The 12,060-nt window shown below is 43.0% G+C and overlaps 1 protein-coding gene across 1 annotated transcript; it reads right to left on the bottom strand.

The window, feature by feature from the left end:
• Positions 1–2,981: 2,981 nt before the first annotated feature.
• LOC148400065 (uncharacterized) lies at positions 2,982–8,231 on the bottom strand. Its single transcript, XM_088371386.1, has 4 exons — positions 8,078–8,231; positions 7,810–7,920; positions 6,857–6,962; positions 2,982–3,287 (listed from the first exon to the last, which is right to left on the bottom strand). The coding sequence occupies exons 1-4, from the start codon at positions 8,124–8,126 to the stop codon at positions 3,161–3,163; spliced, it is 393 nt and encodes a 130-aa protein (XP_088227512.1). The 5' UTR covers positions 8,127–8,231; the 3' UTR covers positions 2,982–3,160.
• Positions 8,232–12,060: the final 3,829 nt, after the last annotated feature.

Raw genomic sequence — 12,060 nt, forward strand, 5'->3', positions numbered from 1 at the left:
AGTCCTTGGCTGGCTCGCTCTGGCACCTGCTGGTTTTATCTCCACGTGACCTGTGAACATTCTTCTCCAATCTTGGACATACACTGTTGTAGCTCATTCTTTCTTTTTTAGGCAAAATATTTCCCTCTGTGCAGAGCGTTCAGTAGTAATCAAAAACTGGCGTCTAGCATTAGTCAAAACTAAGATACAATCAAGTAGTGAATGGTCAAGACGACTCTGGTCGTGTCCATGATTTAGAGAAAAACATCAGGCATGCATTACACAGTTCTTTAAGCTATTTAGGCAATACATCAAAAGACATTTGTTATTTCAAAGTGCTCAGAAATATATATATATATATATATATATATCAGATCATAAAGTTATAAAAAGCTTTCTCATCACCACTTATCAAAAATGTCTAGTTATGTCTTCTTTATTGATTTGGTGTGTAGGTATAATTATATGCTTAAAATGTTTTATTTATTTAATATGTGAATATACGTACTTGTCTGCTTATGTACTTTATTCAATGAGGTTTGAGCATATCTGTTTTTGTAGCTAGGCAGGACTTTTTGTATTTTGACCCCATTCCTTCAGTAGTCATAGCTCTAAAATTAAAATGTTTACACCAAAGTGTTCTTGTGCTGATTTCCATATGGCTAAATGCAGCCTGCGCTTTTAAAAAATGTGCTGATGTCATACATACCACAGAGGTATGTTAATGCAAAAATAACCATTTGTTATAGTACAAAACAAAATGTATTGTTTCTAACCACGAGTTTCCAGTCTGGCACTGCTTGCTCCTGACGTGCGGATTTATTACTGTATTTTCCGGACTATAAATTGCAGTTTTTTTCATAGTTTGGACGGCGGTGCGACTTATCAGGAGTGACTTATTAACACATTATTACTTGATCATTAACACATTACTTACTAGTATAGTTGATCACGTCACATTTTATTTCTACTCTAAACTGCATGAGGTCGCACTTGGCCTGTGGAATAATTGGAACCACAACTGACAATGAGTCTGAATCCATTCACTGACTTCCAGAGTCAGCAAAGTTGTTTATAACACAGAGGACAGAGATTGACAGAGGACTAAGATTTTGATGGATTTAATGATTTGTAGTGACACGGATGGTTCGATAAACTTCTTATTTATCTTAGTTATTTGATATATAGTTTATTCAGTGTAGCAACTTGTACATCGGTACAGTTCAGTAGTTTCCGATTGCCTAGGGAGGCCATAAAAGCAGCAGGGGGAGGAGACGATTGTTGTTGGTTCTTGCGTTGACCTCTTATTTTGTGAAATAGAGCCGGTTATCAAAACCCACGACTTGCCTGGTACTTTGGTAACGTCACTTCACGTAAGCGCCACGGCCGGAAACCAAGAATGAATGACCATGTCCTTCGATCCCTCAGACGGCACTGCCTTAAAAACCAACATGTGTGTAAAGGATATCACCAAATGGGCTCAGGAAAACTTCAGAAAACCACTGTCAGTAAGTACAGTTCATCACTACATCAGTAAGTGTGGGTTAAAACTCTACCATGCAAAGCAAAAGCCGTGCCACTGTGCATAGTTGAACTATTCAGTGCACTTTGTACAAGGAGATGCTGTATGGGAGAATAATGCGGCAGAAGCCTTTTCTGCGCACATGCCACAAACAGAGTCGCTTGAGGTATGCTAAAGCACATTTGGACAAGCCGACTTCATTTTGGAATAAGGTGATTGTTGACTAATGAATCTAAAATTTAGTTATTTGGACATAACAAGGGGCAGTATGTATGGAGGAAGAAGAACACAACTTTCCATGACAAACACTTACTACCACTGTCAAATTTGGTGGTGGTTCCATCATGCTGTGGGGCTGTGTGACCAGTGCAGGTACTAGCAATCTTGTTAAAGTTGAAGGTCACATGGATTCAGCAAATTCTTGCAAACAATGTTCAAGAATCAGTGACAAAGTTGAAGTTCCGGAGGGGCTGGCTACCTCAACAAGACCCCGACCCCAAACAGTGCTCAAATTCTACTAAGGCACTCATCCAGAGGAACAAGTGCAACGTTCAGGAATTGCCATCTCAGTCTCCAGACCTAAATAATATTGAAAATCTGTGGTGTGCTTTAAAGTGGGCTGTCCATGCTCGGAAACCATCAAACCTGACTGAACTAGCAATATTTTGTCAAGAATGGTCAAAAATACCTTCAACCAGAATCCAGACTGTCATTGGAAGGTGTAGAAAGTGTTTAGAGGCTGTTATTTCTGCAAAAGGAGAATCTACTTATTGATGCCATTTTTTCTGTTGGGGTGCCCAAATTTATGCAACTGCCTACTTTTGTTCAAATAACGATTGCACACTTTCTGTAAATCCTATAAACTTCATTTCACTTCTCAAATATCACTGTCTGCTATATGATATATTTAACTGAAATTGCTAATCCGAACAACCAATGATTTATAAGGGAAAATCATAAAAATGATTAGGGGTGCCCAAACTTTTACATACGACTGTAGTTATATAGGCCTGTAGAATAATTGGAACCACAACTGACGGCGAGTCGACGTCAGCGCCACATGTACTTCTGGAGTCAGCAGACACAGAGGACGAAGATTTCGATGGATTTAATGATTTGGAGTGACACAGATTGTTCAATAAAATTGTTATGTTATAGTTGTTTGATATATAGTTTGTATATAGTTATATTGGCCTGTGGAATAACAAGAACCGCAACTGACGTGGCCGACGCCAGCGCCGCATGCAGCAGCGGCATTGTTTACACAAAGGAAAAAGATTGATGGATTTAATGATTTGGAGTGACACAGATGGTTTGGCAAAACATGTTATTTATGTTATAGTTATTTGAATAATTGTGAATGTTACGTCGGGCACGTTCTCAGTTCCTTGTTTGTGTTCATGTAACGTTAGCATACCATACTGTTTAGCCTGTTCATGGTGTTGGATTTTGTCAAATACAGTTCTCCCAAAAATGCAACTTGTATATGTTTTTCTTTCTTTATTATTATACTTGTACATTGCTTTAATGCATCAACATACGTGATGGGGAAGAGGTATACTTAAGAACTGTCTGGTTTAGGGATCTATAGGTGTGGGGTGAACACATCCATCTGAGGCAGGTTCAGATCAGTAGACAAAGGAGTTGCGTTTGGGTTTTTCACACCAGCTGGTTGAGGGGCATCTGTTCTGTTGACTTTGTTTTCCCTCGTGGAACTTTGGAACAGGTGTGAAGGTGAGTCAGGAGGCCGCGGTATGATCGCAACTTTGTACGGCAATTTTCACACCTACGGACAAAGAATCAAAATTACTTTTTGATTTACATACCGGATTCGGTTGAAGTTGGGAAATTGTGTAAAATGTAAATAAAAACAAAATACAACGATTTGAAAATCCTTCTCAACCCATATTCAATTGAATACACTACAAAGACTACATATTTAATGTTCAAACTGATAAACTATAATAATTAACGTAGAATTTCATGGATGCAACACGTCCAGTAGAAGTTGGGAAAGCTGAGAAAACCTCATCAAACACCTATTTGCAACATCCCACGTGATCAAACTACCGTAACTGCCGGACTATAAACCGCACCGGATTATAAGCCGCACCAGCTAAAATTCAGGGATATTTCAGTTTTTTTCTTAAATATGCCGCACCGGACTATAAGCCGCACGTGCACACGATTTTTTTACAAAGAAAGACAGTACATAGAAAGCCTTTTTAACGTTTTAATAACATACTTGAACATGTCTTTCTAAACATTGCCTGTGACGCAGCAGTAGTACCGCAGCAACGCGGAAGTGTGCACGCGAGTTATTAGCAAAGAAAGACCGGACACAGAAAGTTTTTTTAAAGTTTTAATAACATACCTTAACATTTCTTTCCAAACACTCCCTGTGACGCGGCAGTAATACCGCAGCAACACGGAAGTAACACAGCAAAGTCACTGAGACGCGGCGGTAACACAGCAGCAACACGGTAGCACAGCACTAACAGGGCTGGTTAAAAAAAAAACATACCAGTAAAAGTAAAAAAAGAGCCGTCTTCATCTTTCTCCTGTGCACTGAAACCATCGAAGTCTTCCTCCTTAGTGTCCGATTGGAATAGCGTTAGATATCATTCGCCTCACACTTTCTCAGTCTGTCTTTCGTCGTCGCTTTTATGCATTTCTTCGAGTGTGAAGAGGGTCTGTTCATGCTAATCTTATTCATGCACGAAGCGCTAAATTACATTAAAGTAGCGAACGACACGTATAGCTTAAAAGCGGCATCATATGCATTTCTTTTGTCCCCCATAATGACGGTTTGTGTATAAAAGCTTCCTGTCTTTGTGTGAGCGCGAGACGATCAGAACACAAACTAGCACGTCTTCTTCGGCGCATTATCTCTTCTTCGTCTGCCTCGCTCTTGCTTCCTGCTAGAGCGCCCCCTGGAGGCCGGAGGCCGTAAAAATCCATAAGTACGCCGCGCCGCCGTTTAAGGTTCAAAGTAACCTTCTGAATAAAATGCATTAAAAGTTCACATTCATTACAACTTGCAAAATGTCAGAAGAATTGAATTTAAATGCTGATTGATTGGGTTTTAATACAATGCAGATGGTCCAAACAGCGCCACTGCTTTGTGTAATCTCTGAGTGACATGGCAGAGTAAGAGAAAGGGTTTAGAGCACAGGTGTCAAACTCAAGGCCCGGGGGCCAGATACGGCCCGCTACATCATTCTATGTGGCCCGCGAAGACAAATTGTGCATCAAATTCATGTCATTACTAGAATTGCAAATTTTCTTCACTTTTAATAATATCTTTTTTTTTTTAATATTTGACCAGTTTTTACTCGTCTGATTTGAAAACGAGTTATTTGTCAGTTTGTTTTGTAGCTTTTATTGTATATAATAGTGTTAAGAGTAAAAGTGATCAAGTCATCACAAAAATCACGATTTTTTTTATATAAGCCGCACCTGACTATAAGCCGCAGGGTCCAAAATTTTGGAAAAAAGTCGCGGCTTATAGTCCGGAAATTACGGTAATTGAGAAGAGGTGGGTACCATGACTAGGTATAAAAGGAGCCTCCCCAAACATGCTCATTCACAAGCAAGGATGGGGTGAGGTTCACCACTTTGTCCACAACTGCGTGAGAAAATAGTTCAACAGTTTAAGAACAACATTTCTCAAAGCAAAATTATAAGGAATTTAGGGATTTCAACATCTACGGTCCATAATATCATCGAAAGGTTCAGCGAATCTGGTGAAATCACTGCACGTTAGCGCCACGGCCGGAAACCAAGACTGACTGACCATGATCTTCGATCCCTCTCTTCCATGCAAAGCAAAAGACGTTTATGAACAACATCCAAAAACGCCGCCGGGTTCTCTGGGCCTGAGCTCATGTAAAATGGACTGATGCACAATGGAAAAGTGTTTTGTGGTCTGATGAGTCCACTTTTCAAATTGTTTCTGGAAACACTGGACATCGTGTCCTCCGGACCAAAGAGGAAGTGGACCATCCGGACTGTTATCAACGCAAAGTTCAAAAGCCAGCATCTGTGATGGTATGGGGGTATATTAATTCCCATGGCACGGGTGACTTACATTTCTGTGAAGGCAACATAAATGCTGAAAAGTACATACAGATTTTGGAGCAACATCTGCTGCCATCCAAGCGACGTTATGGACGCCACTGCTTATTTCAACAAGATAATGCCAAGCCACATTCTGCACGTGTTACAACAGCGTGACTTTGAAGTAAAAGAGTCCAGGTTCTTCCTTGGCCCGCTTGCAGTCCAGACCTGTCTCCCATTGAAAATGTGTGGCGTATTATGAAGCATAAAATACGACAATGAAGACCCCGGACTGTTGAACAACTGAAGCAGTTCATCAAACAAGAATGGGAAAGAATTCCACATGAGAAGCTAAGAGAATTAGTCTCCTCTCTTCCAAAACGTCTGAGTGTTATTAAAAGGAAAGGTGATGTAACAAAGTGGTAAACATGCCCTTTCCATACTTCTACTGCACGTGTTGCAGCCATGAAATTCTAAGTTAATTATTATTTGAAAAATAAAATTAAGTTTATGCGTTTGAGCATTAAATATGTTGTCTTTGTAGTGTATTCAATTGAATATAGGTTGAAAAAGATTTTAAATCATTGTATTTTGTTTTTATTTACATTTTACACAATTTCCCAACTTCAACCGAATCTGGTTTGTAAATACATATGCCAAGTGAAATTATGTTGACATAGCAGGAAAACTGGAAGAAGAGGCTCAGCGTCTCTGAGTGTTTGTTCCTCTTTTAGCCTCATTTAGTTGGTCCGAGTCAGCCAAATGCCATCAAGAACGGACTGACCAGTACCACGTCACACACTAGTGCCGCACACCTGACATTCAACCAAATAAAGAAAGAAAACAGAGGCGTATACCTTTTGGTCCCGCAGACCACTATGACAGGTTTTTCATTGTTTTAATATTACCACGCTGTGGCCGTGTGTGTTTTTATTTTTTTCTTCTCCGTGCCTACGTGTGATGTGGAAATTATGTTCTCAATGCTGCTTGGCTCTCACCCACGAGGAACAGGCCCGGCCCAGCCCACGTGGGTCAGGGACGGAAACTCGGGGGTGGGGGAATAAAACTCCATCTCTCCATGTAAGTAGTTTTAAATTATATACCATGTACAAAACATCTTTTAAGCCCCAAAGAGAAATAAAATTTTCACGTCATGTACCACATAACATACACATGCAGGCAGGGGTGTTACAACACCCATGTTTTGCAATGACCTGTCAACACTCATACTTCACGTGCTTTAATCTTTGCTGGCAACAAATATAAACCAAGGAGTTTCAAAGGAGAAAAACTTACAAGAAAAATATGTTCGGTTTATGATGCCGTCTCATATGTTCCATCAATTTCTGCATGTTTGGAAAGGAGCAGCTGCAGCCAGCATTGGAGCAGTGAAAAGTTTTTCCTGTAGGGGATACAGACACAACACAAAAAAGACTTAGTGGGAACAAATAAAATAAAACCAAATTAAGTGTTTAAGAATATTGATACAAGGAAATTTGATTTTGGAGCAATTATATGAAACTTCACTTTGAAAAGTTTGATACTACTTTTACATTGACTTATTGGGAGTCTTGTCACCAGAATTACTATAGGGGCTTATGATGGACACTATCGTTTTTTCAGACTCGACATGTGTATTTGTATACATACATCATCAAGATTGACTCAGACTGTTCGTTGCCCCCTCCTTTGTGAGTCAGCCCGGATATCGCTACAGTTTGGACAACACAAGGTGGAGATTCCTCTGCATTCAATGGCCAATTCTGGAAGCTGTTTTTAACTTTCAGACTGTGCCTGTTAGAACAATCAGAACGAGGGCGTCCGGAAGTTCACACAGGGCGTGCACTTGTTCAAGTGTGACCGTTCAGAAATTCAGTGCGTTGCTTGATTTTTCCATTCCAAAATTCAGAGTGCACCAAAAACCAGTCCGTGTATAGCGCAGCCTGTAAATGCGTTTACATCAATAAAAAGCCAACTGGAAACACAGTGCGTCAGTGCTGGCTGCATTCGAAAATGAATGGGAACGGAGTGCACTCTGCCTCTCCAAACACGCCCCACAGGCATCACTACTAGTAATAGGTAATAATACATTTTGGATGTAACTTGCCCGACACTAGTGCGAAATCTACAAATCGGCGGGTGGCCGCATTGAATTATTAAAAAGAAATCCAGATGTCAATGATAGACAATATATGCAATTTAATTTAAAGTTTCATGCTGACCACTTTACCGTCATTGGAATCACTTACCAGGGAGAGACTGCGCTGGGATTGCATGGTCCCTAACATGACTCTCCAAAGCGCTCTCATCCGTGTAGACGCGTTTACAGCCGTGAAATGGACACAGCGTCTTCCTATTTCCTGTACAAGAGGTACAAAATTAGTGAAACTACTAAAAGGCTGAAACAGTAGATACTGCAACTATTGCTGAGCGTATAACCGAAGAAATTGTCTTAAATTGTCTGACTGACTGGGAGGCTTTGTTAAAGGGAAAAAAAATCAAATAACAAATAACAACCTTCAGTTCCTCCATCAAACGCCTGTCGGGTCAGATCAGAAGAGAACATTGTATGTCCGCACTCGTACTCTTTATCCGATGTTGGTGCCGGATCTGGAGCATTTTGATGACGTCAATAACGGCAACTCCAATTGGACAAACTACACTAAAACCCATTGAATTAGATTCCGAATGCGCTTTTGTATATATGCGTAATACAGACAAGAACAGTGTCATGAAATGGATCGGATTAATTAACTAATTGAAGATATCAAACAGCTACCAGAAAAGATGAATGAATTTGGCGATTTGGCGTCAGCTTACGTTACCTGAATTATGAAATTGATTGAATCAATTAACTGATTGAAACTATCAAACACCTACCAGAAAAATTGAAAGGATTTGGCGCTCAATTAAGTCTTTTATGCTTTCACAAAATGTGATTGTTATTGAAAAGCTCGCCAAACTCGCCAAAATGTATGGTGATAGATTGGGGTCGAACGTTTTGTTCTTAAAAAAACAAAACTCATACTTGAAAAAATAAAAGTTTCACACATCCATTTTCTGTACCGTTTCGTCCCCGAGGGTGTCGCGGGCGTGCTGGAGCCTATCCCAGCGGTCATCAGGCAGTAGGCGGGGGACACCCTGAACCGGTTGCGAGCCAGTCGCAGGGCACACAGAGACGAAGAATCATCCACACTCGCACTCACACCTAGGCGCAATTTGGAGTCCTCAATCGGCCGACCTAGCATGTTTTTGGGATGTGGGAGGAAACCGGAGTGCCCGGAGAAAACGCGGGCACGGGAAGAACATGCAAGTTCCACACAGGGAGGGCCGGAGGTGGAATCGAATCCGCGCCCTCCTAACTGTGATAGTGATGTGCATTCCAGTTCTTTTACGTGAACTGAATCTTTAGAATCAGTTCACTCAAAAGAATCATTCACGGAATCGTTCGCCCCCGCCTCCTTACACAATGATACGTTGTTGAACGGGAAAGAGCAAGGCACTCGGTGAACAGGAAATTGCATCACTGACTCGTTCGTGAACGGGAAATCGTGTCACTGACTCGGTTTTTGTTTTGTTTTTTCTCCCAGTCACACCTACACACCGTCATGTGCGAGAATCGAATTTAGGGTACCTGCACACAAGACAGGCGAGTGTACCATTACGCCATCAGCGACAGCCGTCCTCCTAACTCGTTCTTGAACGGGAAGTTGCATCACTGAATGAGACATGAACGGAAATAATGTGACAGTATATGCAGCTTTAGGAGTCTCGGACCACTGTCTAGTTCATCTAATCCCAGCCTACAGGCAGAAATTAAAAACTTCTAAGCCTATGGTGAGGACTGTGTGGAAATGGACAGTGGAGTCAAAGCAGGACCTCCAACCCTGCTTTGACTGCACGGATTGGGGAGTTTTTGAAGCTGCAACTTCAGACTTGCATGAACTCACCGATACTGTCACATCATACATCAGTTTTTGTGAGGATTTGTGTGTGCAGACTAAGACCTTCTGCACGTACAACAACGACAAACCTTGGTTTACACCAAATCTCAGGATGCTGCGTAAAGCCAAGGAGTGGTGACCGGGACCTGTTCAAGCAGACCAGGAACACACTGAATCGAGAGATCAGGAAATCCAAGAGGTGTTACGGGGAGAGCCTGGAGAGACACCTCTCTGCCAATCCTGATCCCTCAACAGTGTGGAAAGGTCTGCAGAGCATCACGGGCTTCAAGAAACCAACGTTTCTGTGGAGAACCCAAGGTTTGCAAACCAGCTAAACAGGTTTTACTGCAGGTTTGAACAGTCCACCCACACAACAGGACCTCCTGCAGCACAATCAACATACACACCTCCCCCCACAACCCCTCTGTCCACACCTCCATCATCGTTATCACCTACTCTCTCTCTTACAGAAGCCGCGCATGCACTTCAGATCTGCGAGGAGGAGGTGTGTCAAATGTTCCAGAGACAAAAGGTCAGGAAGGCACCAGGCCCAGACGGCGTGTCCCCTTCCTGCTTAAAAGTCTGTGCTGAACAACTGGCATGGATCTTCAACCGTTCTCTGGAGCTGTGTGAGGTGCCCTCGTGCTTCAAGAGCTCCATCATCGTACCGGTGGCCAAGAAGCCCACCATCACAGGTTTGAATGACTATAGACCTGTCGCCCTGACATCTGTGGTCATGAAATCTTTCGAGAGGTTAGTGTTGAACCACCTGAAGGACATCACGGGCCCCCTGCTCGACCCCCTGCAGTTTGCCTACTGGGCAAACAGGTCGGTGGACGATGCGGTCAACATGGGATGCACTACATCCTGCACCACCTGGACACCCCAGGAACGTACGCCAGGATCCTGTTTGTGGACTTCAGCTCGGCGTTCAACACCATTGCTCCTGACATCCTCCACCAGAAGCTCATCCAGCTTGCGGTGCCTGCCTCCACCTGTCAGTGGATCACCAGCTTCCTGACCAACAGGAGACAGCGTGTGAGGCTGGGGACCATCACATCCGACAGCCAGATACTGGCGCCCCCTAGGGGTGCGTCCTCTCCCCACTGCTCTTCTCTCTCTACACTAATGATTGCTCCTCGGGGACTCTTCTGTGAAGCTACTGAAGTATGCGGACGACACTAATATCATGGGACTGATCCGGGACGGTGACGAGACTGCGTGCAGACAGGAGGTGGAGCGGCTGGTCCACTGGTGCAGCCAAAACCACCTGGAGCTGGACCCGCTCAAGACTGTGGAGATGACAGTGGTCTTCAGGCGAGACCCTTCACCACTTTCACCCCTCACTATCCACAGTAATACTATTCTCTCCACAGACACCTTCAAGTTCCTGGGATCCACAATCTCTCAGGACCTGAAATAGACCAGCTACATAGACTCTGTCCGGAAGAAGGCCCAGCAGAGGCTGTACTTTCTAAGACAGCTCTGGAAGTTCAACCTGCCACAGGAGCTGCTGAAGACCTTCTATACTGCCATCATCCAGTCTATCCTCTGCACCTCCATCGCTGTCTGGTTTGGATCGGCCACCAAACAAGACAAGCACAGACTGCAACGGACAATCAGGACTGCAGAAAAGATAATCGGAACCAACCTCCCATCTATCCAGGACTTGTACCTGTCCAGGACCAGGAAAAAAGCAAGTAACATCTCTGCAGACCCTTCTCACCCAGGTTGCAGTCTGTTTGAACTACTCCTCTCCAGACGGCATTACAGAGCACTGTACGCAAAACGTGTAGACACAGAGACAGCTTCTTCCCCCAGGCTGTCGCTCTGATGAACTCACACCACTCTTAGAGTCTCAGAGACATTGCTGTGCAATAACATCCTGCTCTCAACGCTTTATCTTTGAATTGTCTATATTATGTGCACTATGGGTCCACTCTGCATCCATTGCAGCCTGGTCATCCTGGAAGAGGGATCCTCCCATCTGTGGTCTCTTCTCAAGGTTTCTCATTTCCCCTAGCAGGAGTTTTGAGTTTTTCCTTGCCCTCTTGGGAGTTTAAGATCAGGGGATGTTTGAGAATATTTGTCAATTTTCGCACATGTCCTGAGTGTTGTTAGTCACCTAAATGTTGAACAGAGATGTACCGAAGTCAAATTATTCACAATATGAATATTAAAGCATGCAAAATATTGTGAGATGATTGGTCGATGGCCATCTCCTCCCCGTCCAGGTGCTGCTGAGGTCAGGCGGTTGGGTTTTCCCCTCGAAGCCCGGCCACATAGACGTGCTGTTGTTCTCGTTCCTCACCGACCTTGAGGTGTTCTCGTCCGGTACTCCCTATCCGGGCCTATTCCACAACACTTCGAAGAAAACAAGTTCATGCAGTTTGCCTGCACATTCTTCACCCCCCACCAATCCACACGAGCACTCCAATACTAGATATTAATATGATTATAAGTTTAACACAACCTTAAAAAATATGTTTGCAAACTCCCGAAAGCACATTTCCCTTTACGTGTCAAGAATGTGTATTTGACTACTTGCTGTCTATA

The sequence above is a fragment of the Syngnathus floridae genome, chromosome 3 (genome assembly GCF_059516105.1).
Source record: "Syngnathus floridae isolate MCC-2025c chromosome 3, RoL_Sflo_1.0, whole genome shotgun sequence".
In the NCBI taxonomy this organism is placed as follows: Eukaryota; Metazoa; Chordata; class Actinopteri; order Syngnathiformes; family Syngnathidae; genus Syngnathus; species Syngnathus floridae.